This window comes from Papaver somniferum, unplaced genomic scaffold (genome assembly GCF_003573695.1).
Source record: "Papaver somniferum cultivar HN1 unplaced genomic scaffold, ASM357369v1 unplaced-scaffold_19, whole genome shotgun sequence".
Lineage (NCBI taxonomy): Eukaryota > Viridiplantae > Streptophyta > Magnoliopsida > Ranunculales > Papaveraceae > Papaver > Papaver somniferum.
The window spans coordinates 15,642,271-15,669,834 of NW_020628818.1; the positions used below are offsets into that span (position 1 = coordinate 15,642,271).

Here is a 27,564-nt window from a genome sequence, read left to right on the forward strand (position 1 = left end):
CATCAAGTTAGGTGTACTACGAATTTTTATTTCCATACTTCGTTGATAACTCCAATTATTTTGGGTTACACATTTTTCCACCATCATTTTAGGTCATAAATGGTTAGTTCTGGGTTTTGAGCTGGATTAATTAAATAAATTTTGATTTTGTAGGTTGTTTCGATATTTTCCCTTCTCAATCTAATCATTGCCAATTTGTTCTTGTTTTAATCACAAATTTTGTCTTTTTGGATTCTGAAATTTTTCTTTGTTCTAGTATTCTTGTAGTCTGTTTATCTTGTTGATCTATATGGTGTTTGAGTTACAGTTGTCTTCCGTGTGGACATGTATATGGTTTAGCTTGCATAAAGAGATGGATTCAACAATGTAGGAGAGGTCCTTTAAAGGTAATTCTTGTTTACTTTTTGTAGATAATAATCAGTTAACTGTTATTCAATTTGCTTTTTGAAGTATTGGCGGTATCATTTTTCATTTTATTGTACGTTTGTAGTGTCCTCAATGTGGTAGCAAGTGCACGGTGAAGAATATAATAAAGCTTTATGTTTCACGATTGGTTGTTACTGATGGAGCGCAAGAACAGGTCAGAACTGGAATTCATATTACCAGATGTTCACAAGATATTATGGTTTTGATTAACATTTCTTTCTTTTTCTGCAGAAACTTCACTGTTAAGGCTGAAAATGATTTTCTTAAGATGCAGGTATGGCAACTGACTGTAGGACAACATAGTCTTCTGAAAATATCTGTGCAGCCTTTACCATGTATATCCGGCTAACAATCTTGTATACGACTACTTTCTTTCATTTAGTGATATTGATATTAGCATTCTGATCAATCCTTGGTTAGCGTCACACTTATCCTTCACATTGTGCATGCAGATAGCTGAATTGAAGAGAAAATAAAGCAAGACAAGGAAGCATGGAACAAAGAGAGAGTGGTAACGAGAAATCGTGGATTTTTTGTGTGTTTCAATAAAATTCAGTGACCCTTCTTGAAGGGTCTCTGCCTTCATTGTATATGTTTGCTTGTGTGATTTTAAGAATGTTTTCTATTTTCCTGACTTTTGGTTTTGTAGAAGCGGCAACGCGTGGAAAATATATCACTAGGAGATGCGGGTATTAGATCAGTGAGGTGCAATTCGGAGCAGCTGTTAAATGGTAATATTCCTTTGTCAGCAAATGAGCAAGGTTTATATTTTATATCCAACGTGTTGGGCGTGTTCCAAGTTGAGATTCTTTTCCCACTGGAGCATGAGACATAACAAAGACACATTATGTATCATAGAATATAAAGTCCTCATTTAGTGGGAGGAAAGAAGAAAATATATGGTGCTAAAGCATGCTTCACTACTCTCTTTAAAACAATTTCTAAACTAGGAATAGTTTGGATTTTTAGGAAATGAGGAGTCAGGAATGGATAGAATGTATCCATTGGTAGTAGTTGGTTATTTAACTTTTGTGATATTTATGTAGGACGCAATCTTGGGTTAATTCCTGCTACCGGACAAGGTTATCCCCCTTGCAGATTTAAATTAATGGTACATCATGGATTATATAGCTTTTTCATTCTAATTTAATTTCCTGATTTGCATAACTAACTTCTATGCATTCTCACTTGAAGGAGAAATTTCATGTGTCACTTAAGTGTCCCTGCTTATAGATTTTTTTGAGAATGCTTAACAACTGAGAAATTTAGCCAATCACTCACTTTACTTCAAATTCCATTTTTTGTTTTGTTTACCAAGTAGAACCTTGACCTCATCACAGCATTTGCCTCATATGTTTATTAGATTGTGACAGCAGTTACTTAAATCACCGATGTTTTATCAATTTCAATGCCGAGGAAAAAGTGAACCCCGTAGTTATACTCTTTTGAGTTCCCATGTTGTTCCTAAACTGATGCTTAAGCATTGTAACAAAAAAAAAACTGGATTGGGCTGAGCTTTCTTTTCCTTGATTGGATACATTAGTTGTTTTTTTTGTCCCTAGTTTTTTCTTTGTTAAATCAGTAAATTAAAACCATTGACATCCTTACTAGCTTTAGTCTAACAGATTTAACTTTGCAGGATGAGTTAGCAGTAGATGGTGGAAAGGTATTCGATATGGATTTCTCTCATGATATCCTACTTCTAGCGCAGAGACAACATGCAATGGATGTAGAGCATGTGCTTACCAAGGTAAATTTTTGGTTGAATGTGAGACCTAATCGTTGCGTTCTGCAGTACTGAAAACTGAAACCACTTTACACGATATTGAATTTGGTGTAGATTAGCTTGTTGCATCCTTACGAAAGTGAGAGGATAAAACTTCCTCCTGGCTCAAAAGTTGTTAAGGACTTGCATATTTCCCCTTCGGGTAAACTTGCACTATGTGCTTCATTGGGGAAGAAAGCATCTATTCTCAGGTTTTACTAAACTCATTAACAATTCTGTATCGTACCGTCTATTCTTAATGCCATAATTGTGCTGATTATTTTGATTGTTTTACAGCATGGAAAGGAACAATTTTGTTATCAACTATGAATTGCCAGTAAGTCTTACACCTTGTTTGTGTTACTATCTCTATGATTCTAAAGTAACTATGAGATTTTTAACTATTTATCCGATCACAACTTATCATTGAGGTGTATATGGAAAAAAAAAGTTCTTTAGCTTGCTTCTTTTCTTAAGCATATGTCATTTCATCAAATTAACCGTCACTTATCAACAGTACAATTATCAGGGTCTTTTAACTATTTTATATATCTATTACAGGCTCCCGCTTGGTCTTGTTCATGGGATCTTGACAGTGAACACCACATGTACACTGGACTGCAGGTCTGTGTATCTACCAATTTCTCAAGCTTCTGCAATGGTGGAATTAGTGTTAACCTTCTTAGTCTTTTCTTTTGTTGATAATTGTCGCAGAATGGAATGTTATTGTTGTTTGATATGCGCCAAACATCGGGACCTGTGGAGTCCATGAACGGTCTCACCTCTCACCCTATTCATACGGTACATTCTTTTACAGACAACTCCCCTCTTCATAATGGTGGCAGATCAGTCCTAACTGCTTCTTCCATTGGCCCTTGTGTGTGGAAAACTGGTATTCCTGGAGAAAGGCCAATCGTGGTTCCTGGATTGGAAAATCAAGGAGTATGTATATCGCTTGCTTACAGTCCCGTTACTGATGATATTGTGGCCTCATTTCGTCCTAGAGTTCACACAGCAAATGACGTGGTTGCTACTCAGCCTTCATTATCACCTTCAGCTCCTGGCCGTGGACAAGGAGTAACTGGTTCTCATGTTCTTATCAAAAGAGTAGGTGGCAACAGTTATCACCACATAGGGTCTACGTTGACCTGTGTAAATAGTGTTCGACTGCCAAAATTGGTTATTTTGAATTTAGAGAATCGCAACCCATTTTTTGCATATGGAGACGAATCAACTTGTGGATTAAGCTTGCGGGAGTTGCCATCCTTGTATACTTCCCAGAGTCTTAAACGAAATCAGAATGCTATTCTTGATGTAAAGCACTCGGGTACTTCAGAGAGAGGATTACTTGGTTGTGTAAGTGAAGACAGGCTGCAACTCTTTTATTTGCCTCGAGTCCCTGACATGTAAAGGTAACTCGCTAACTTCGGTTAAGAATATTCTTAAAAGGTTCTGATTTGGTGGAAGATAATTGCTTCTTGATAATATGGGAGCAGTCCCCTTTAAGTTTATTCGAATATTAACTTGATTAGATTCATAGTTTGTAAATTAATATATGTCAGAGATTTATTGTGCTTAGACGAATAAAAGCTGGATGGAATTTCCTTCCGACCATTTTTGTTCTTTGGCATTTCTATGGCTATGCGGTCATTCGATTTTATACAAGGTGGTCTTTTATGCTGCAATCTTGATGTTTCTATAATATATAATCAGAAAATGAAAACAGTTTGTAAGTTTACTAGCAGTGGTCTTTATTTGAATTAAAGCCTCCTTTTGTAATACGAATTTTCACCGGCCTACCTCGAACCAGAAAAAAAAAAACGAAAAAAGTAAACAAGGGAAAAAAAACAAAAAAGGGATCCGACCTACCGGATTCGAACCAGTGACCTAAGGATTATCTGCTACTACTACAGTCCTCCGCTCTACCAACTGAGCTAAGGTCGGATGTTGGCATTCTCCTCGCCACCAATCTATTAGTTGTGCTTCCTAACTCCGTTGATTAGCATGATATTTAGGACAGTCAATGGATAATCAAATATTGGATATCCGTCCGAATCGTTAGGATATTATCCGAAATTTCGGATAACGGATATCGAATACGGATATCTTATCGGATATTCTTACCTTAATGAAACAGATACGGAAAAGGCATTATCCTATAGGATAATATCCTATATCCGTTAAAGAATGCATATTATATATATTTTAGAGTAATATATTTAGTTGTTAGCTTGGTAGTATGTGAAGAGTGGTAGAAATAAAAATATTATGAAAGGACAAAAACACAACTAGTTTTATTGGTTGTGAGAAAAGCTGAGAATTTTTCAATATTGTTGGAGAAGATTTGAGTTTTATTTAAATCTAATTTAATATAATAATTTTATAGTCAAATTTGTGCATTTGATCAAGGTATTTGGTTTTGTTTAGTCGAATTTTCTTAAGATTCCTTTGATTTTTTTTTGTAATTTACGAAATCAGAGAAAGACTAAAAAAGAACTTAAATTATTTTTGTTATAATCAACTAACAAAGACGCCCGAACGATGTTCGTGCCGTTAAATTCCAAAAACCTGTAAAGACATGTCGCATGGCATGAGAATACGTGTTTATGTTATTAGACACTTCTTTTCTTCGTGTAATTTATTCTCAATTCACCTTTAATAAACAAGAGTATGTTGTTAGTTGTTACTCGGTAGTAAGAATTATGGTCCAAATGTACACAACCTTTTACAACTTGTCTGTAAGAATCGATCCCCAAACTTATGGCAAAAAGCCCTGCGCTTTACCTGCTGAGCTTAGACGGCAAAAACTGAGTTCAGCACGCGTAGTATATATAGCTAGGCAACCAATAATATTCCACAGTGAATATGATGAATAATCTCAAATCCAATAAAGCCACTATAAAATATAAGAATGTATTTCAACACAACAATAAGACTATACTAATATTTAAGTGTACACTCTGGGAAGTAGTACCTTATGCAAATCTGTGACTTACATCTTAAACTGCTTGCAAAAGAAAAAGGAAAAAGAAACAGACTCATGCAAAGTAAATAAGGACAAAAATTATTGTAGTTCTAGCATGTATTCCGCTAGTATTTGATGTACATTGTTCTAAAATCTGTTTGCATGAACAACAAATTAAAACTTATGATTGACGTCTCCACTATTTTGAAGATCCACCGGCAAAGTAGCATTTCCTAAGGCATTAAAGGAAATTGATTCATCCTCCAAACAGAAATAACATCACTATAAGCTTTTTGATACTGTAAACATATATCATTTTAACTTAAATAACTGTTTATTCTAGGTATCTAACCAACTCAATATCCTCCACAAATGCAATCAGTTCAAGTTTATGTAACATTTACTTATTATTGCCTAAGGCAATTATGTTACAGTAGGGTCTTCGCTCAATTTTTCTCAATCTAGCAAAAGAGGCTGAGTGACCAAAAGTGAGTAAAAGACGGACATCAGGATATGATTTAAATGCCAACAAGAGTACTTAATGACTCACCTTCATCGTTTTTTTGTGTGTGCATATATTCTGATTTATACATACTTAATGACCAAATTATGAAATGATTGTTGCAGCTCTAACAATTTGTTCATTCCAAATGAATGTTCGTTTTAAAGTTTTAAACTTCCATAAAACAGCCAAACTTGGTATTCCTTGTACGTATATGGACTGAGAGAAATACGCTTATGAGACACTATAATTAAGTAGCAACAGAAGTCTAATTAAAAGAGAAAGAAATACTTTTCTCTTGGGCATTTTGTCAAACAGTTAAGGTTCAAATTGAAGTAAACCATAGAACATGCATCAATGAAAGAAAAATCAGGTGGATGGATCTTTACATAAATTTACGATCTAACTTACCTAAATTAATGGTTTAGCTTACCTGCTTGAAGTTCTGATGGGAAGTTCGATCTTTAGAAACCCCAAAGTTGTGAATCCAAACCACCTGAATCCTCCCAAATGAAGATAAGTATAGATTTAACTTTGATTGTGATCAGTTCGTTAATACCTAATTTTTCTGTTTTCACGGTTGTATAGCCAGTGAAGAGAACTCGTGACGACTGTAAGAGAGAAGAAGACAACGGAAGTATTCGTTAAACTGGGACGGAATTCTGATAGTTGCGAGTAAGAACAGAGGGACGGCGTCAATCATTCTCCACGTTTTTATTTGATCCAACGAACCAAATCAAAAGAACACACGGAAAGAAGACCTTTTCTCAAGATTAAGAAATTCTGGGACGGAATTCTGAGATATTACCGGATACCATCCGATAACCGACATTATTATCGGAACAGAGAACGAAATATTTTTAAATATTCGTTGGATATCCGGTAATTTTATGTGGTAGAGGTCATATCCGTTTCGATAGCTATGACGGGCCTACATGATATGAAAATGAACACGTACCGGTCATGTAGACGTGTACTAAAAAAAAACCAGCTCCATGTTTTATTTGTCAACACGTTTGTCAAATTTAGAGAATGCCACGGTAACTACTACTTCTACCACAATCCTTTATCAAACCCCAAAAACTTGAAGAAAAAATAATAAATAAAAATCAGCAGTATCAAAACAAAACAAAAAACGAGATCCAGAAAGCTTAACATTGTTCCAACTTACAAGCATCACCCAACTCAACCGCTCTATAAAGCAACACAATGAAAGGCCAAAATTCTTTTTCTATATACAATGAAATAGAGATATGGGCATGTGAGAACTTATCTATATGTAGAGTTTGAATTTGGAACATTCGATGAAGCCAAGCAGTGTTTCTCTAGTTATGTTTGTTTGAAGCAAACTTGTAAGGTTCTACTATTATGACCAAACACATCCAAACTTTTTTTTTACAACGATAGGCATAGAGATAAATGAACATACACATGAATGATCTCATGTCTACCGTCAGACACACAAATTGTCAATTGACTATATACATCGGAAGAAAAAACAAAAGAAAAACTTATTCACATCAAGAACATAATGCTAAAAAGAACAAAATAGAGAGATCTAGTTGATTGTGCACATAATTTAGTGGATATGGGTAGTGAAATTGGTGAAAGATCTTTTCTACTTTAAATGAAATGGAAGTTTGTGGGATGTTGACACCCTTGACATGACTTATTGTCAAGTTTGGAAATATGCCACGAATACTACTACTTCTGCCACAAGCCTCTTAGCAAACCAAACCTCCACGAAGAAGAAAAAATCCATTATGAAAAACAAAAAATATGATCCGGAAATCCTAACAGTATTATCTATATATCTACTATTTCAGTTAGTTGTTACAAGCATCACTCAACTGCTCTATAACGTAACACAATGAAACGCCAACATTCTCTCTATCTCGGCTATCATCTATATGAGTCCATGACTATATATATATATTAAAATTGTGAAAGAGATAGGCATGTGAGAAAGTTATCCATATCTGATTTGATTTGGAACATTCGATGAAGCAAGTAGTGTTCTGGTTATGTTTGTTTGAAGCAAAAATGTATGGTTTATATAAGTTGGATCTTCTATGACCAAACACATGCAAGCAGCATTATCACCCATCCGTGCTATTTTTTTGCAACTTTAGGTATTGAGATGAATCATGAATGATTAATAATTGAGCATGCATGATCGATCTCATGTCTACTATTCTATACTCACAAAAGGCCAGTATCCTATAGCGAGATAGTATAAATAGGGAAAATGACAGAACAATTTATATATAAAAAGGCGAAATAGATCGACATATTCACAGATCTAGTTGATCGTGTAAAGGTTGCGAAATCTACAATACGGAAGAAAAGTACTTTTTTCTTGGAGAAGATAAAATTCATTCACTAGAGAGTGCTGAGCTAGCACTAAAAGAAACAACACACAGCTATTTAAACTGGACAATGCAAAACGAGTAAAGGGGAGTGTAAAACATGGAACAAAAAAACATTTCCCCTACTACATGTTTGAAGCTAGTTACTACTTAAAAACCTTCCAACCGTGCATGAAATCCACAAACTTAAAATGCTTAAAGGATTCATGAACTCTTGCCCAACTGAATAAGGAAACCTTCACTTAAATAATAACCTTCACTTAAATAATAACCCTTTCTACTGTTTCAGTTTCCATGTCTCTTTATTACACATTGGGATACTATTATGAGATTTTAATGATTTTGATGTGCATGTTTAGATTTGAGGAATGATGATGAACTTGTTAAAAACCCATAGTGGAACATTTTAGGATTCTACATAGAGGGTCATTTGTTAAGGTACGATTAGTATCAAAATAAGAATGCAGGGGTCATTATTCATTAGTAGGGATGCCATTTTATTTTATTTTTAAATACCAATTTTTTTCACTAGTCCATCTGCATCTAGCTCCATCACACTGTCCTGCAACATTTCGGAGTACCAGTCCTAATCCCACATTCTCAGTTTCATCTATATCAGATGCATCAAGGTTAAGTTTTGCAAGATCTTCCGCAAGTGCTTTCCAATATTAAATTGACTACTTAACTCCCGCGAACACAGGGAACACTAGGAAAAGCTTTTCCAACTTGAACGGAAGTTTAAAAATTTAAGAAGAAACTGCTTTTATTTTTCTTTTCTCTTCTTGTTCTGAAACATAAAAAGAAAATAGACGTAAAACATAAAAGCTTGACTAAGAAAATCCCTCTTTCAAGACATATTGGCTAAACTTACAATATCTTGATTAAGACATATTGGCTAAGCTTGACTAAGTAACTTGCAATACTTACAATACCCTTAAATCACTATCTTCTTAAAATCAACAACATTGACATGCTCTAATTCTTTTTTGAAAGATCTTGTAATCTAAATAATTTCCATCGACTAACCCCCTGTTGGAAATGATTTGGTTAGCTTATATAAAGACAACTCTCTTTATTGATGTTTAGTTTTGAGAGATTTTCTAAACATCAATAAAGAGAGTTGTCTTTATATAATCTAAGATTCATCTTGCAGTTGTCATTAATTGGTATCAGAGCTTGTTTCTAAGCCATGAAAAACGAAACCACCATTGTGGGTGCAAAACAGTTCACCCCACCATCAATACAAGTTCCAATCCTCAACGCCACAAACTACACAGTATGGGCCATGAGAATGAAGGTACTGATGAAAATCTACAAAGTTTGGGAAACAATTGATCCTAGTACATTGGACCCAGACAAAAACAATGTTGCCATTGGATTACTCTTTCAAGCAATACCAGAATGTCTTGTTCTACAAGTTGGTGAACAGGAAACTTCAAAGAAAATTTGGGATGCAATAAAGGAACGTAATCTCGGAGCTGATCGAGTTAAAGAAGCCCGTCTGCAAACCTTAATGTCTGAATTTGAAAGAGTGAAGATGAAAGACACTGATACTATTGATAGCTTTGCAGGAAAGCTATCAAAGATAGCCTCAAAAGCTGCGTCACTTGGACAATCCATTGATGAAGATAAACTGGTAAAGAAGTTTCTCAATAGTTTACCAAGATCCAAGTATATTCATATCATAACTGCTCTCGAACAAGTCTTAGATTTAAAGAAGACTAGCTATGAAGATATAATTGGAAGATTGAAAGCATATGAAGAGATAATCCTTGATGAAGAAAACAATGGAGAAACTCAAGGAAAACTCTTGTACACAAACTCTTACCAACAAAACTCTGCGACAAGAGGAAGAGGTCGTGGAAGAGGTGGTAGAGTAAACAGAGGCCGAGGAAGGGGAGGAAGGTTTAACTCTAAAGATAGAACAACAAGTCAGAATGATCAAAACCAAGGGAAAGAAAAGAAGGATAGATCAAACATTATTTTTTACAGATGTGATAAACCAGGACACTTCTCCTCTGTATGCCCTGAAAGAATACAAAAGATGGAAGAAGCAAACAAGAGTGAAACAAGGGAAGAAGATACATCTCTTTTCATGCACGAAGTTGTTTCTTAAACGAAGGGAAACTAATACCAAAGAATTACGAATCAAAGGATGGAGAACAAGGAATCTGGTATTTAGATAATGGAGTCAGCAATCACATGACTGGTAAGAGACACTACTTTTCTGAACTCAATGAGAAAATCAAAGGACAAGTGAAGTTTGGGGATGGATCTTCTGTATAAATTGAAGGGAAAGGCTCAATTCTATTTCAGAGCAAGACCGGAGAACAGAAGCTTGTCACAAACATCTACTTCATCCCAAACTTACAAAGCAACATTCTAAGTTTAGGACAAGCTACAGAAGTTGGATGTGATGTTAGAATGCGACAAGATTATCTAACAGTTCATGACCCAAGTGGAAGACTTTTAGTTAGAGTCTCACGCTCACAGAATAGACTCTACAAGATAAGTCTCATGATTGGAAGGCCATTATGTCTGAATATGAGACTGGAAGATCAGACATGGAAGTGGCACGCAAGGTTAGGACACATAAGCTTTAGAAATTTAAAGGAAATGTCTCGGAACAAGATGGTTCGAGGACTACCACAGATAAATGATGAAGCAAAAATCTGTGAATCATGTTTAGTTGGGAAACAAACTCGTCAAGGTTTCCCAAAAGCAACAACATTCAGAGCCTCAAAGCCATTAGAGCTTCTTCATGCTGATTTATGTGGTCCTATTACACCATATATACCAAAACAAAACGGAGTGGTGGAGAGGAGAAACAAGACTCTAATGGAGATGACAAGAAGTTCTTTAAAGTCTATGAAGGTACCTAATTATCTATGGGGAGAAGCTGTACGACACTCCACATACCTAATAAACAAGATACCTACGAAAGCTCTGAAAGACATGACTCCATATGAAAGTTTGCGAAAGAGAAAACCAAACATAGATAATTTAAGAGTGTTTGGTTGCAAAGCATACACAAAAGTTGATTTTGCAACTCTTAAGAAACTGGATGATCGATCTCAGACTCTTGTGAATCTAGGAATTGATCCTGGATCCAAAGCTTACAGATTATTCAATCCAACAACGAAAAGAGTGATAGTGAGTCGAGATGTAGTATTCGATGAAAAAGCAAACTGGAACTGGAAAGAAACTAATGATGGACCAAGTAGGGATCTAGGAATGTTTCACATGAGATGGGGTCAAGTAGTTGATGAAGGCGAAGGACCCATAATCATCAATACCAATGGAAACAATGATGTTAATCAAGAAGAAGAAGAGAATAATGAAAACACTGAGAATAACGAAGAAGTAGAAGAAGAAGAAGAAGAATAGATCGATGAAATAACTCAACCCATTCCACTGCGAAAATCAACAAGACAGATACAAAATCCACAGTACCCGGAGGATTATGTTCTTCAAACTGCAGAAGACTTTGAGATTATGCTACTTTCTGTTAATGATGAACCAAGGAATTTTCAGGAAGCAAAGGTCTCGACTAAATGAACACAAGCATGTAGAGAAGAAATTATTTCAATCAACAGAAACAAGACTTGGTTTCTAGTTGATAAGCCAGGTGGGGTAAAAGTGATTGCAGTCTATGTAGATGATCTATTTTTGACTGGCAACTCCCTTAAGGTGATCAATGAGTTCAAGAGAGAAATGTCATCAAAGTTTGAGATGTCAGACCTCGGAAAACTCACTTATTACCTTGGCATAGAAGTCCATCAAGGAGTAGATGCGATTCAGATTAAACAAGAAGCTTATGCAAGGAGAATTCTGAAAGAAGCAGGACTTGAAACTTGTAATCCAACTAAGATACCAATGGAGTTTGGACTTAAAAGGCACAAGAAGCCAACGAGTTATAGAAGGAATGTTGTATGCCTAAGATACTTATTACACACAAGACCAGATTTGGCTTTCTCTGTGGGAGTAGCAAGCCGTTATATGCAGAGTCCACGCAAGTCTCATGGTGATGTAATAAAGCAGATATTGAGATATCTAAGAGGAACAATCAGCTGTGGGTTGAAGTATGGTCGAGGAGGATAAAAATGAATTGTTGGGTATAGTGACAACAGTCATAATATTGACCAAGATGATGGAAAAGGTACAACTGGTCATATATTTTATCTAGGTGAAGCACCTATTACATGGTGTTCACAGAAGTAAGACACTGTAACCCTCTCATCCTATGAAGCTGAGTTTATGGCCGCAACAGAAGCAGCTAAACAATCAATATGGCTTCAAGAACTGTTGGGTGAAATCAAAGGAAGAGAACCTGAAAAAGTTCTCATCAAGATTGATAATAAGTCTGCAATTGCACTAACTAAAAATCCAGTGTTTCATGGGAAGACGAAACACATTCACAAAAGGTATCATTTCATACGAGAATGTATCGAGAAGGAGATCATCAACGTTGAACACATACCAGGAACTGAGCAGAAAGCAGATATATTGACAAAGGCATTAACTCGGATCAAGTTTGAAGAAATGAGACAACTGATTGGAGTACAAGATATGTCACGGGTAAGGTTGAAGCTTAACGAGGAGAATGTTGGTTAAACTTCAACATAAAAGTCACTAACAAGCTGGTTAGGAAAAGATTAGGAAATTGATGTAATCCTAAGGGAATTAGAAGTCATCCAGTTCTAAGAAAAGGAAAGACATGTAATAAGGTAATAAGACTAGGAAAAGGAATTCATAGTTTTATATATATATGATCACCAAAGTTGTGGTTGATCATATGAGCAAGATTAGAGCTTGTGTTTAATTTTGGAAGATTTTCTAAATATCAATAAAGAGAGTTGTCTTTATATAAGCTAAGCTTCATTTTACAGTTGTCATTAATTTTTTCCTAAGTTCATGCAATATATACAAAATGAGGAAAAAAAATGAAACTTTATTTAGATATATATAAGAAATGGGTACAATTAATACAACCTCATCACTTTGTATGGGCTTCATTTTTTTTTCCTTCAATCACTCCACTCTTAATTGCTCTCTCCATACAATAATAATTATGCACACGACAATAGCTACGAACCAAAATGAAGACAATTTTTACAATAGAAAAAAAATAAAAGTATCAACTCTTAGAGTCTTGGACGATTAACAACTCTTCAATAGGTTGGACCCCATCTCAAGAATTTCCAAGAGCTGGTTTAAGAATATGATTGATATAGAATCATAGGGTATATGATGATTTTCATAGAGAGAGCAAAGGGAAGCAAATATGACTTATTGGAATGTTGAAAGGAATTAAGCCATAAAACACTCAGGTGTAACAGAATGATCTCTTCTTGAATCCTTGCAGTAGTCATAAACCATATGGTTCTTTTGAGCCCATTGGATAGCCATGTTCTGCGGACGACTCAATCCACCGGCCGGATTTGGCGAAGCTGAGACGGCGCCACATGAGTTTGGTGCATTCTCAGGGCAACCACTGAGTTTGAAATTTGTATATCTAGCGTAGAATGGTTGGTAATTGTAATCAGCTTTGTATTTACCACCTTCTGTAGCCCATGATGATGCATCCCATACTGAGCCATATACCCACATTGGTCTCACAGGAAAAGTTGAGTCACTCTTCTTCTTGTACCTCCTTATTGGAATATCATCTACCAAAAATCTAAAAACACAATTCAGAAGTAACAATTAGAATTTTTATTGAAAAAAATATTCTTTTCATCAAGCTCACAGAGAAGTGAATTAGTGACCCTGGAAACTGCTGTTAAGGGGTAACCTCCAGATTTTCTAGACCCAACTTAAAATATACTACTACTGCACTTACATGATTTCTCTAGGAGACCACAGAATAGCATAGTGATGGAAATTTGCAGTTGGATCAAACCACAAATTAAACTTCACTTCTCTGCCTACAATCCTACTCCCATCTCCACTTCCTCTTACATATACATTTGTCTGCAAAGTATACGGCTTTCCTGGCGTCGTTCCAAGAAACTCGATATCAACTTCGTCGTGGTTTCCAGGATGAACTTCGTTGTTCGAAAGCTGAATTATATATATAAATCAACGACTCATTACCCAAATTCATCTCAAAACATATGCAAAGAAGAATGAAAAGAAACAAAAAGTGATTCTTACATAAAGAGATGTAATGACTCCTGCAGTATAACCAGGATGGAGTTTGACTGAAGCACCGAAGTAACCCGATCGGAATGCTCGATTCGACTTGAATCCACTCCCTGATTCATCAAATCAATCAAGAAAAATAAGCTCAAATGAAAGAAAGAAAAGTTACATATACAATTGTTGTTAAACAAGCTTAGTTACAAAAAAACAGAGGGAGTGAAAGTGATACACACCTGAGCTTTTATCAAGCCAAATGGTTAATTGATTTTGTTCAAGTTTTTGATGTTGAGGACCCCATAAATTTCTAAAACCTTGGAAAAAGCCTATAGTCCTAAATTTGTTACTAGGGGAGAATCCAGGTGAAGGTTGTGCATTGGTTAAAGGCACCAAGAATATCGTTGTGATGATAAAGAAACAAAGTATAAAGAGCACAATTGTATTAATGAAAGAAGAAGAAGAAGACATTGTTGATTGTGTAGATGCTGCTCAAGTCTTAAGAGCTATAGGTAGTAGCTATAGGATAGCTGGGGTTTATGAGGAAGGTATGGCAGTACCACAGTTGATAACTTGATATAAATAGGAAGAGATTAATTGGCCCACCATACAATGGGAAGAGATGATAAGGAGGTTGATGATGCATGGGGTTGGGGGTTAGATGTAGACACAAAATACCTTACAGTTTAGTGATGATGATAATAAATACTTTTTGGTGGTGGTGATAGGACTTTTTTTTTTTTTTGGCATAAGAAGATATTGTGAAATATATATAGGAATTGTATTCAAGCAATCTATGCTCTTTCTTCTCTAAATATTTTGGTCATGAGAATTGAATCCAAACTGCATTATCTCCACACCCTACTTGGTGATGGTGAATCTATCTTGTCAAACTGACTAATTTTAGAGATGGGAAAGGCTGTGTTTGTGTTCATATGAGGGCTACAGGCTACTACTGTTTTAGTATTGTATAGGAAATTGGACTTCCTACCAGTTGATTGGTAATTACAAACTAGCATGACTAAGAAAATATTATATTCTCGCTGGAATTTGCCAAATCCATGCAGAACAATTCAATCCACCGAATTAGTTATTTTCCATGAAATCATAAGTTAATTAACACATACGAGCTCAGGCAGTGTTTTGCATGCATGGCAGTACCGACGAGCTTATTTTTATTGCGGCTATCTGTGTAGGTCTCCGCATACAACAGTTTGTAAGAAACTTAAAAACCCTTATTATATTTTTGTCATCAAGCAAATGAGTGGGTCATGAATGAGCAATCAAACTTTGTAATTGGTACAAGTACTTTAGTACGTATAGTAAGTGGAACCATAGACAGAAAGGACGGTGCCGTCTATTTACCATACCAAGTTGGCGCAACAATTCACTCACGGGAAATTTTGAATGTGCGTAGGAAATGGACTAGACAACTAGTCAAATGTATACCAAATCATCGACAATTAATTTTAGATGATCATGTTTTGATATGCTTATGATTTGGGTATTTATGAGTCATGGTTCTTGGACCAGTCTAAATTGGTTGTTCACATCTACATGAAGTAAATGCTCGTGCCGATTTCCAAGTTGTTTTGTACGTGATGGCAAGGAAAGGAGATTTCAATGTCTAAAACAATGATCCGTTATGGCAAAGAATCCCAATCATAGTAGCATTATGTTCTTTTGCATTTTATTGAATAAAAACCAGGTTTTAAAGTTTTGTACATTGCAAGTTATTTTTTGTTAGTTTTTTTTTTTCCTATGAAATGCATCTTCTTCTTTTTCTATTCCTAAATTAAGCTGAATGTTATTGGTAGGTGCCATTGCAGTGCCGACACATGTGTATGCTTTGATTATGCAGGTATATATGCGCCCTCTTTTGGAGAATGAAGAAAATGAATGAAGTACTAATGCACCTTGCAAAAGTCAAATACAAAGGCGTGGATCCATTAAAACTACAAATGTGCCTTTGCAGATGAAGTTCAAATATGTCTTTAGCAGTACAGTATAAAATCTTCTGTTTCCCAAAAAGGATCTTTATGACAAGGCATAGGATGATGATGATGTGCCAACTGCAACCCTATATTACTAGCGTAAAAACACACCATCTACATTCGAAATGTCTTTGATGCAATATATTTATCAATATAGAAAGTAAAGTTGGTTAACTCTTCTTAAAATCTATCATTAGGTTCTTAATTATAATCATTAGGGTCCTAATCCAGTGATGTTTTTATTAATTAAGTAATCCCATTGGATTATCTTTCACAAGAAAAAAAAAACAAAGTAATGCCATTGGATCCTTCAATTGTTGCACGAGGACTTAGCAAAGCCTTTAAGATCCTAAGGACTGTCGGTAAGTGCAATGAGAGATACTTGTGTTGACAATACAAGAGAAAAATTACAAGGAATGTTTTTCATATACAAGTAACTTATTTTATTGCTAAACAACAATGCTCAAGCTTGTCTCCACTTCTCTAATGTGAGATTAAGAAAAAATATAAAATATTGCAGAGTGGATAATTATGTGTGATGATTGGTAAAGTAAGATCTTCCTTAACAGGACTCGAGATATATAAAAGTCGAAAGCCCGAATTTCTGTAACTTATTGACGCGATTATAGATATACTATTGGAAAATAGTTATATAGCAGCCCTTATTAATCCTACTCTTGCTCAATAAACATGTAAGAAGTGCAGGTTAAGAGTCTTGAGACCGAGACATATCCGTGATTGCCTATTTTGGTTGAGACTAATTTCCCCTAACAAGGGAGGATTATAATTATGGTCGCCATCAGCAGCGTACGTATTGAAATCCGTCGCTACAAGCATGTCTACTGATGAAGAGACATGTACGAGTACGACCATGTCTTTTGTCCTTTACTTTAATTGCATTTTTTGGTGGAGATGATCTTGCTTGTTTACTTAATTGGTTTTGACCTTGATATGTATGTATTAGCGACTACTATTAAGAGATAATCTTGTATACTTAGTGATTCTACTAGATATGTATGTATTAATGATCAACTACTGTTGAGCTCAAAGTGGTTAGTAGTCATGGCTTCATAAGTGTGATGATCGTCTCTTGTCTGTAGACTGTAGATATAGATTACCAACATGAATTAAAATAAGACTAAATTATGTACAGACTTCTAAGTCTAAATAAACCTATAATTTTTTCTGACAAATAATTCAAGTGTCACAGCGTATTTCCATGATGTTAATGGATCTTTAGTATATTGTCGGAGAACAGTTAAGGATCCGATCGAACTGGGTTACGTTGCGCCCATTCTTAGTATACTCTTGCACTGGTTTTCATGGAATGCCAAATAGTTACTAAACTGCTACAGGGAATTATAAACTCGACGAGGATTATCAAACTCCATATTGATTCGTTAGTTAGGAGATTGATAGGTGATTCTGGTTCGGATTATATTTAGCCGTACATTGGCTCAATAAACATGTATGAAGAAGTGTTGGTTGAGATGAGACCTGACCAAGACTAATCCGTGATAAACTCTTTTGGTTGAGACCAATTGCCAGTGATAAGGGAGGATCAAAATTATAGTCGGCATCAGTAGTGTACGTATAAAAATCCGTCAGTACAAGCATGTCTGTTTATGAGAGACATGCAACAAATAGCATATATGACCATGTCTTTTGTCCTCTTCTTTGATTGCATCTTTGGGTGGAGGAGATAATCTTGTTTACTTCATTTTGATATGCATGTATTAATGACTACTATTAAGATACTACGAGTATTATCTTGTTTACTTTAATCTTTAATATGTACGTAGCAATGACTAGCTATTGTTAAGCTCAAAGTGATTAGCAGTCTCATGAGTTTATAAGTGTGATCGTCTCTTGTGTTGTGTGCAAGTATAGATTACAAAAACTATATATTATGTACAAAGTCAATACCAAGACTATGTTAACCTACAATTATTATTATTTTGACAAAAGGGGGTTGTTTTACTGTTAGTCTATAATTATAGTGTCACAGCATATTTCCATGATGTTAATGAATGGATCTATAATATATGATTAATATTAATTATAAGATCTTTTAGTGCTAGCATTAGTGTCATAGCATATTTTTCATGATGTTAATAGGTCTTTAATAAGATGGAGTATTAATCCCACTCAATATCAAGGTCTATTTCTCTATGACTCTATGAGTAGAGCTGTTATACTTGTATCCTTTTATCTTCGACTTGGACTACAAAAGAAAAATTACATACAACCTGAAGTTGATTTTCAAATGTAACATACTTGCACATTTCTTGAGTTGCAAGGCTGCAGTGAGGGTACCAAATTCCACAAGACTACCTGTTTTCATTATCAACCACACTTCGATCATATGGAAGTTGGTAACCCCGTGAAATTTAGTAACCTCCTACATGCTATAGCCGTCTTGCTATTAATTTAAACCATGTTGCTCAGTATCATCGGTCACAGTCTAACATGCCAAATTTGCTTATTCACTAGTACACTAAACTAATTAGCTAAACAGAAAAGGATCATGAGAGTCCCATTTTACTTGACGCCCTTGTTAGGTGGATGCTAAATATGGCTTTGTCAGCTCGCTGCTTCAGTGATAAAAGAAAAGCCGTAGATGTTATCATTACTGAAATTAAAGTCAGTTCCTATCATTGGGTTTCGGCCAATTCAATTTCTGTCAACTATGTTCTCCAGGATGTTATTGTTAACTGGAGAACGTTATTATTTAAACCTCCTTAGATTGAGCGGATTTTTGGGTTTCCTTTGTTTCTCCTTTTCCTCCTCTCCCTCTATTTAGTGGCATGTTTTGATGTTGCTTTTGTAATTAGCCTTTTTCTTAATATATTTCCTACTTACCGAACAAAAAATAAATAAATATGGCTTTGTCTCTTTATATAAACTATCTTCATTGTTGTTTTCTGATCAACCGAAGGCTTCTAGTAATTTATAAGAAAAAGGCATATATGTGGACGACTACTGTCCTATCTTCTATCCAAAAACATGTCCACACTAGATTTTAAGGGCTAGAACAAATTTGATAAAGTACTACTTATCATCATTGTCTACAGATTATGGTTGATATTTGTCTCTTGGAAGGCAATAGTTTTCTGATGAAGTTATAGTGTGGGACACTGTAGTATGTCACTCATAGAGATATATGGATCAATCTATTTCCATTAGATTTTGCTTGTATTATTGGATTTTCTTCGACAAAATATAAGACATGATTGGCGACGAGCAAAAGATGAGACATGATTGGCGATGAATGATCGAAAGGATTCTCCGATCGGAGAAGATATTCCTACCACAATGTTGCCACTTTTGTGTGCATCTCATTGAGCAGAAAAGAAACTAAAATAATAATCGAAGAGAAATATAGATAAATCATCACATTTAACTGACAAATGTTTGACGGATCAAAAAAAAAACTGACAAATGTAGTAGTGTGTGAAACAAAATTTGGAGTCATATATACGTAGCCATTGACGTTGAAAAGTTTTAAATTGATCGAGAACGAAATGTAATTTGCAACCCTCTGATCGCGGATGCATTATCATGAAAGGGAGATTCACTATACCCTTCAACATCATGTTGTCAAAAAAGAGACTAACCAAAAATAGACGTTTGTAATTCTGTAAATCGCTCTACACCCAAGGCGAGAAAAATTTAATTTTCGCTAGTGATGTGATTTTAAGTGGGTGTGAACGTCAGGCTACACAGTCACCGATCCCTGGCAATCAGAGCCAGCGGTATGATGAAGGGGTGGTGGTCTGCTTCCCTTTTCTTTTGGGTTCAGCTTTCCGTTTCTAATAAATTCTTTTCTTTATCGAGCAAAAAAAAAGAAAATGATGAAGGGGTGGTGTGAATACATGCATGGCTTGGCATGTCTCCAGCTGCCCAAATTAATGAGGTCTCAATCCCGGTGTTCTTTCTTAAGCCTAAACCCTTCCTCATACCTAAAGATCCTAGTTCCCCCACTGGTCAGATGTGATATCATATCATTGCGCCATCTCCCATGGTATTCAAGAATCACTTTGCCGACGGTTGAAGTTCGTTTTAAATTAACTTTTTGCAGGTGAAATTCCCAAACTAAAATAATGCATAAAGTCAATGCGCACACTTTTTTTCTTTTTTTTTTTTTTATAATTTTTTTCATTTTTATACTTTTAGTTTCCAAGGCCAAAACCATGAATTATGTCTTGCCGACACACTGAGTTTTTTTAGAACAAATAATGGGCGGGTTGTGCTTCTAGTTAATTAGCCAAGAATGTTGAATTATTTTTTAGTTCAACTTTCGAGTTAAATTTTCATGCATCATAAAGTATCAAAAGAAAAAGGAAAAAAATCTCATGCATTAAGAACACTGTACGGAGCTAGACAATTTCCTAAACAAGCTTAAATAATTGGCTAAAAAGTCCAAAATTTTGTTTGATACGCGGAGATAATGTGTCAATCTCATAAATCAAATCATCAACTTAAAATATGCATTAATTGATAAAAACATTAACATTTGCGTCATATTATTCCAGTTGAGTACTGAGCAACCACCGCTATGGTTGTCTGTCGTATTAACACTTTTTTTGTCATATGCGAACCGAGCAACTTGCCGTGTTTCACATTAAGTTCTGTCATGTATGAACCGAGCAACTAACCGAAATACAGTACTTCATTTATGGAAAATGGTCATAACACTTGGTATATGATAATGAGTAACACGAATATTATATGAATGGGAAGGCCAATTGGGTTGTCCTAGCTCAAAGACCAATTCATAAATTTTGTAGTTGTTGTTGCAGAAATAATAGACTGAGGAACGTATCAAAACATATGGCGAAAATGGGGCAAGCTAAGTTGGTTGATGGTTTGAAAGATGTCATTTTGTGTTTGAAATCATCATTTGACTATGATCACAAAATCATCATTTGAAATCATCTTACATATGCGCGTAGAAGAGTGGATGGGGTCATTTACACCGATCATAAAGAAGGTGCGGATATGGAGCATTTTATTTTGAGTCTCGAGTCTTTAGCGGAGATTTGAGAAATTATGTTGGGCTATCTCTTAGCGCAAGCCAAAGTAGTCGAAGGTCTGATTATTTTGTTTTTAAAATTTTTCATAAACACAAGGGAACTGCCAGAACATTACATAATACAATAGCCGATTATGAAAATCGGGAGCAGTTCCATGAATTTTTAAGATCATTACACAATCATCATATTCATAGTATCTCCGCCAATTCTAGACATCCTAAGTTGGCGGACTTAAAAACTTTTTCAGAAATTTCAAAGGACCAAATTGTATCACATGGTCTAATTAGTTTTGAATCATAACTAATTTGTTTGACTGCATAAAGCAGTGGTTGGATCAAATCCAACCCCGAGATTTCAAGAACATGTTAGCTAGGCTTACGCGAACTAAGGTTTTTACAGTAAAAGTGTTTTACCACTAATTCAAACTAACCTGAGCGGTAACAGTGTCTTGAGAAACGGGAGCAGTGTCTTGAGTAACATAAACATTATCCGAGTCTTCTATAGCAGGAGCTAAAGTAACAGAGATTTCTTGAATCGGTCTTTTGAAATCTGGATCGGGATGAATCATCCCGACTCGGTGTTGGAGACTTTCTAACAATTAATATAATCGAGAACTTGTTTATGATATTGATTTTCCTGTTTTTTCCTTTGTTTTCTTAGTTGTTGATGTTCTTGTTGCTTGCTCAATATCTTCAGTAGCCGATAAAGTAGATACTCGTAAGAGATCAAATTCTGGAAAGTAAAATGCTCGCAGGAGAAATCGTCGGAGCATCAGAACCTGTTGGAAAAGATCAACTCCAAGCTTAGAGCAAATGTCGAAATAACAACGACCCGAATATAAGAACACCATCACTAAGACTAACACATCCCCCACAATAGAAAGTACATAGACAGACCAGTAAGTCTTAAAACTAACCTTAATAAACAAATAAAAAACAGATCTATAAACTATTAGATTGCTAGAACAACCCAGAGCATCAAGATCACATAAAACTAACACAAGCCAAAATAAATCCCAACCACCACCATGCACAGTGAAAAAAGGGTGGGGATGAAGCCGAATCTAGATCCGTTGGATTTGCTTCGTCTTCTTCATGGGGTAGAAACAAAATATGATTGTATGGATTGTTTTCTTCCATACAAAACATCAAAGCCCATACCTGCACATTCATCCACAGATCGATGAAGAAAAATCACAAACAATAACAGTTCCGATGATGTAACCAAACCATAACTAAAACTTAAGTTTTTAACAGCAGACAATAGACCAGGACAAAAGAGACCGAGTTATGATGCTTGAACTGCTCAGATCAACTCTGGTAGAGACGATATGAGCAGAAAAATATTCAGTTAGAGGAGGTCTTCGTTGGAGAGAGAAAAAATAGGATATCAATTAATTTTTTGCTTTGATTTTTCTTTTTTGGAGAGAAAAAAATAAATACCAACTAAATTTTTCTTTGATTTTTTTTTTTGCTAAGAAAAACATTTCACTGAACTAGAAGCAAAACAGTTAATGAGGGAGAAAAGTTGGGATAAAACTCAATCTCACCCAACATTATCATTATGTTACAGTGCTTGGCAGAAAAATCAATCATATATATTTAAAAACTCAACACTAAAATAACTAACGGAATCGAAAATCAACTTACAGTCTTCAAAAATTGAACCGCTATACCAAAATAGCTGGTTATTATTGTAATTTAAAAATCCTATACTACTAGTTGTGAATCGCTGATGAAGCAGACCTTTTGTTTGTTTTTCTCTTTCGCCCATAACCATACTTCTAACATAGCAATGCATTCTGCCTCTTCAACATTTCTAGCTAACCTTAGGATGTATTTATAACCGATTTTATTCCTTGCAATATCATTCATTACCAGACTAGTCGCGGAAAAATTAGTATTACTGTTGTAGAATTATTTACCATACACCATTATACAGTCTTCGTGATGAGTAGAAGTGATCAAATTTAAATCATTTCCAACAGTAGAATTCTCACAAATGGATAAGATCAACACCTAACTAACAACATGTTTGTTTTCTCCTCTATATAGAGGCAAACCACTATTAACCTCTATGTAGAGGTGGGTCCCACATTTTAGGATGTTTGTTTTTTCCTCTACCTCTACCAATATAGAGGCTAAACCTCTATTAGATAGAGGAAATCAGATAGCACCTCTCTACTGCTATCTTTCAGCCAAACCTCTATTTCCTTGTGAAATGTCCATATGACCCTCCAACAAAATTTATTTTGACAAATTTTATCCACTATCAAAACAAAACCTAAATTCGTTTCTCAGGTTCTCATTTTTCTTTTTTCTCTCCGCTTCGTTTTTTCTCTCTGAAATTAAGGTAAGGTTGCTTTTGGATTCACTCATGGAGAGATTTTAAGATTAACGTTAATCGAGTTTAAGATTTCGATCTGTGTAAGTCATTATCAGTTTTTCGATTTTAGGTTTCCATCTCTGTTAAATCAGATTTTAGGGTTTTATCTAATATCTTTGATTAACTGATCTTGAATCTCAGCTTAGAAGATATATGTTTCTATATTTTGTCTGTTAGATTTTAGGGTTAATGTATTTCATCATCTCTTTTCTTTTCAGTGAAGAACATCATCGGAAAAAAAAGATTCATCAACCAATTCCAACAATTAGGGTAAGTTTCATCTCTTCTGATTCTATCTACCATCTCTCTCGATTCCCCTTTACGAGACCTAACCCTAATCATCAAAAGAGGTAGCAATTATTCGATTTCGTTTTCGGCTGATTTTCATTATGTTTTGTTCTGATTTCTTTGGTTTCAATATGGTTTTGTGGATTCAATTGAATCAATGATATATATATGGATCCAATATTGTTTTTGGTCTAATATGAATATGACCATGATGTTGTATTGCAGATTTAGATCTTATTTTGTATTGTGTTGATTCTCTGATTGTTTATCTCCTTAGGTTTGATGTTTTGTTAATATTATTCACCAAAATGAACTGATGATAATTTATATTCAATTATAATTAGGTTATTGATGATGATTTATAATTTGCAAATAATGGTTATGAGCAGCTCATATTGTTATGCATAATATTGTCCCACAGTTTTTTTTACAGTAAAGCTATGTCTGTGCTATTATAAAACTGAATTTCTTCAGTTCAGTAAAGTTCTCTTACTTAATCTGTGATCACTCTTTCTTATGCTTTAGTGCAGAAATTTTCATGTGTCATTAGTGCATTTTCATATTTCTCTTATTGTCTGCTGGATCTTGCTAAGAAATCTATGTATGTATATCTCTAATGTATTGCTTGATGAGTTGCCTTGCAAACATATTATCTTGAATGACCTACTACATTTCTATATAATGAAGATATGGATAAAGCTGAAGGTTCTAAAAGGAGAGGGGGTGCACATATATTCACAAGTATCGATGGCCTTTCTAAGAGATTTATCGACTTGAGTATCGAAGAGGTTGGGAAGGAAGGGTATTCTGGAGCGTCCCTTAAACAGGTCTCTTGGAAACGAATTATAGAAGCTTTGAACACTGAGTTTAAGGGAACTTTACCATATGATTTAGATCAAAAAGCTTTAAAAAACCACTGGGACTCTCTTAAAAAGAAATATGCAGTTTGGAGGACCATTGCTGGACTAAGTGGTCATGGATACCAATGCCTTTGTGCACTTGTGTGACCATTTTCGAGAGATGGGGTATCTTCACGACAACAAGCATCTCGATGTTGAAGAAAAAATGATGATTTTCTTACATATTATAAGTCAATCAATGGGAAACAGACTTGTCCGTCATCGATTCCAGCACTCAGCAGAAACAATCAGTAAGTACTTCCATGAAGTATTGTTAGGGGTTCTTGAATTTTCCAAGGAAATTTTGGTGGCGCCATCATGGGAAACACCTGTACCTGTAGAACAGATTCGAAACTACAGTAAACTTAGGAAAGGTCCGTTTAAAGGTGTTGTTGGCGCATTAGATGGTACTTTAATTCATGCAGTAGTAGGCGGGGATGAGTGTTATCAAAATGTGTTGGCAATATGTGATTTCGACATGAAATTTATTTATGTAGTTAGCGGATGGGAAGGTGTTGCACATGATTCAAGGATACTGAGTGAATCTGTCCGTAATCCAGCCTTCAATTTTCCAATGCCACCGCCAGGTAATTCCTATGAACTTTATGTCATTCATTTGTAGCATAGAAAAAATCTGTCCGTATATTCATTAAAATTAGTTTACTGTAGTTTCATTTTCCTCAACTATCAGCAACTACCAATCAGGTTAGTCACAATCAACACTTCCCTTTCTCTGTTTGTAAAGATTTAGATTCTAGACTCCAGAGTTATATTGATCCCTATGAATCAAACTGACTGAGATGGGTTTGCTAATTAATTATCATGCGACACTCAAAATTTTTTGACAGTTCAGATTGTTTCATAGGGATATATTGATCCCTATATCATCAGTAGTAGTCTTAATAGTTAAGATTGTTTCCACATTAGACAGTTGACAGTTCAGTTTTACAGACATTTTGATTTTTTGTTATTGATTAAATTTACATGGGTTAGAAGAAATGCAAACACCATTTAACATTTACCCATTGATATGCGAGGTTTTGTAAGTCTTTGTAAGGGTTGAGAATAACATAAGAGTCAGACTCCCAGGGCTGATGTTGCTTGATGTGTGTATTTGTAGCTAAATTAGTTTCCTCGAGGCCCTCGACCATGATTCAGTTAATTTCAAATTCCCTTGTATTCACCTAGCTAAATGACTGTTTAGTTGATGATTATATATGGATTTGAGATCCTAGACACTTATAAGTTAGTTATTTAGGTGAATCAAAAGTCTGGTTTTGCAGTTAACTACTTTTAATATTCATTTGAAAATTGTCAGCAGATAACAAAATAAACAATTGTCCATCTGTTGTTTAATTGTCAACTTTAAAAAATTGCATCTTTAGTTGCTTATTGTTTCACGTCCATAAACTGATGATGTTGTATATCTTGTTATCTGCTGTTATTTTGCAGACAAATATTACTTGTGTGATGCAGCATATACGCATACAAAGGGTTTTATGACTCCTTACAGGAATACAAGATATTGGTTACGATATTTTCGACGTGGTGGTCGCCCTCGAACGAAGAAGGAAAAATTCAATCAAGCACACTCTCAACTTAGGAATGTGATTGAAAGAGCTTTCGGTTTTTTAAAGGCAAGATTTCCCATTTTGGACAAAATGCGCAGGTTTAGTTTTACCACCCAAAAGTATTTAGTTGTTGCAACCATGGCTATACATAATTTCCTTAGATGCATTAGGTTGAATGACGAATTATTTCGGCGGTTTGAAGATGTCGGGTTGGAAGTGAACAATAACGTTGAGATGCATAGTGAAAGTGCAACATCATCTACACAACATGTTTTTAGACCACAAGATCAGACTTTTATGCATGAATTACGTGATCAGGTTGCAAATGAATTAGATATACTTGTTAGGGTATAAAATGTTATTGTGGTTGTGTACAAAATTATGGATTAGAGGTGACCTTTACTGGTACTGCTGAGTGAGGTTGATAATGATTGTAGTTTTGAAAATTTGAAAATGTTGATTTGGAATGAATTTTGGAAATTTTGAATTTGTATAAGGGTAAAATGTGAAATGTATAAATTTAAATTTAAATATAGAGCTTTTATATAGTGATTAAACAAACAAAAATTTCAAAATCTCTAGGTAGTGGTATTTATATAGAGATAGAGGTAAACCTCTATGTGAAACCTTCTATCAATATAGAGGAGAAAACAAACATGCTGTAAGTATCTATTTTATTCACTAACTTAAGAGCTAGTCTTGATGTACTGTGATGATTTAAATGTTTTCCTTGAAAAATAAAAAAATATATTTCTCTCTATATATTCCAGATAATAGAAAAGACAACTATAGCCTTTATCCTTAAGAGAATTGTTAATTAACCAATTTACCACCCAATTTTGCAAGCTTATGGTTTTGTTATAATTAACTGTAGCTTCATTCGTGAGAGAATTCTTAATTAACCAATTTACCATACAATCTTGCAAGTTTATGGTTTTGTTATACTCTTGATAAGTAAGGTTATGATAAGGAGTTAAGCACCACACTATATGTGTAAAAGGACAATGAAGAACTACGTGTTCTAGAGATTCGGGGAAAACTGAGCCACACGTACTGCAATGGATATCTTGACTGGCAGAAAACCTACATATAATAGTCTTAGCTGGAATCATATTTTCATAACACTTCCATATAAAAATATGGACTTTAGGGAGCATAGGTAATTTCCATAGGTCTTTGTAGATGTGATTTACGTTTTGCGGGTTATGCATATACTGCATCTGACC

General features: G+C 35.0%; 2 protein-coding genes, 1 long non-coding RNA gene and 1 other non-coding gene across 7 annotated transcripts; 2 read left to right on the plus strand and 2 right to left on the minus strand.

Annotated features, from left to right (window-relative positions):
* On the plus strand, positions 1-3,876 carry LOC113338388. Of its 4 annotated transcripts, XM_026583820.1 has the most exons (11): positions 1-11; positions 308-386; positions 491-580; positions 879-937; positions 1,076-1,157; positions 1,473-1,537; positions 2,066-2,176; positions 2,267-2,403; positions 2,489-2,528; positions 2,753-2,815; positions 2,906-3,876. In XM_026583820.1, exons 6-11 carry the CDS (start codon positions 1,535-1,537, stop codon positions 3,599-3,601), a joined length of 1,050 nt encoding a protein of 349 aa, XP_026439605.1. In that variant the 5' UTR covers positions 1-11; positions 308-386; positions 491-580; positions 879-937; positions 1,076-1,157; positions 1,473-1,534; the 3' UTR covers positions 3,602-3,876. The 4 variants fall into 4 exon arrangements, with proteins under 4 accessions (XP_026439605.1, XP_026439604.1, XP_026439607.1 ...); XM_026583819.1 differs by lacking the exons at positions 1-11; positions 308-386; positions 491-580 and adding an exon at positions 663-700; XM_026583822.1 differs by lacking the exons at positions 1-11; positions 308-386; positions 491-580 and adding an exon at positions 663-700 and having other exon boundaries at positions 1,473-1,508.
* Positions 3,877-4,050: 174 nt separating this feature from the next.
* TRNAY-GUA lies at positions 4,051-4,135 on the minus strand. The gene is given in 2 exon segments: positions 4,051-4,086; positions 4,099-4,135. It is a non-coding gene; the product is annotated as a tRNA-Tyr (tRNA).
* Positions 4,136-13,132: 8,997 nt separating this feature from the next.
* Positions 13,133-14,636, minus strand: LOC113338590 (probable xyloglucan endotransglucosylase/hydrolase protein 32). Its single transcript, XM_026583973.1, has 4 exons — positions 14,405-14,636; positions 14,184-14,284; positions 13,870-14,090; positions 13,133-13,707 (listed from the first exon to the last, which is right to left on the minus strand). The coding sequence occupies exons 1-4, from the start codon at positions 14,634-14,636 to the stop codon at positions 13,338-13,340; spliced, it is 924 nt and encodes a 307-aa protein (XP_026439758.1). The 3' UTR covers positions 13,133-13,337.
* Positions 14,637-24,955: 10,319 nt separating this feature from the next.
* On the plus strand, positions 24,956-26,297 carry LOC113338343. Its single transcript, XR_003354733.1, has 3 exons — positions 24,956-25,018; positions 25,265-25,354; positions 26,220-26,297. It is a non-coding gene; the product is annotated as an uncharacterized LOC113338343 (long non-coding RNA).
* The last annotated feature ends 1,267 nt before the right edge of the window (positions 26,298-27,564 follow it).

Bases quoted from the DNA above. Each gene is read 5' to 3' on its own strand.
- LOC113338388 (XM_026583820.1), top strand. The intron at 2,177-2,266 runs GTAAATTTTTGG...AATTTGGTGTAG, and splicing joins TAGAGCATGTGCTTACCAAG to ATTAGCTTGTTGCATCCTTA. The intron at 2,404-2,488 runs GTTTTACTAAAC...ATTGTTTTACAG, and splicing joins AAGAAAGCATCTATTCTCAG to CATGGAAAGGAACAATTTTG.
- LOC113338590 (XM_026583973.1), bottom strand. From the start codon at position 14,636: ATGTCTTCTTCTTCTTCTTTCATTAATACAATTGTGCTCTTTATACTT. The intron at 14,285-14,404 runs GTGTGTATCACT...TTGATGAATCAG, and splicing joins TTGGCTTGATAAAAGCTCAG to GGAGTGGATTCAAGTCGAAT. The intron at 13,708-13,869 runs GTAAGTGCAGTA...TTGTGTTTTTAG, and splicing joins TGGTCTCCTAGAGAAATCAT to ATTTTTGGTAGATGATATTC.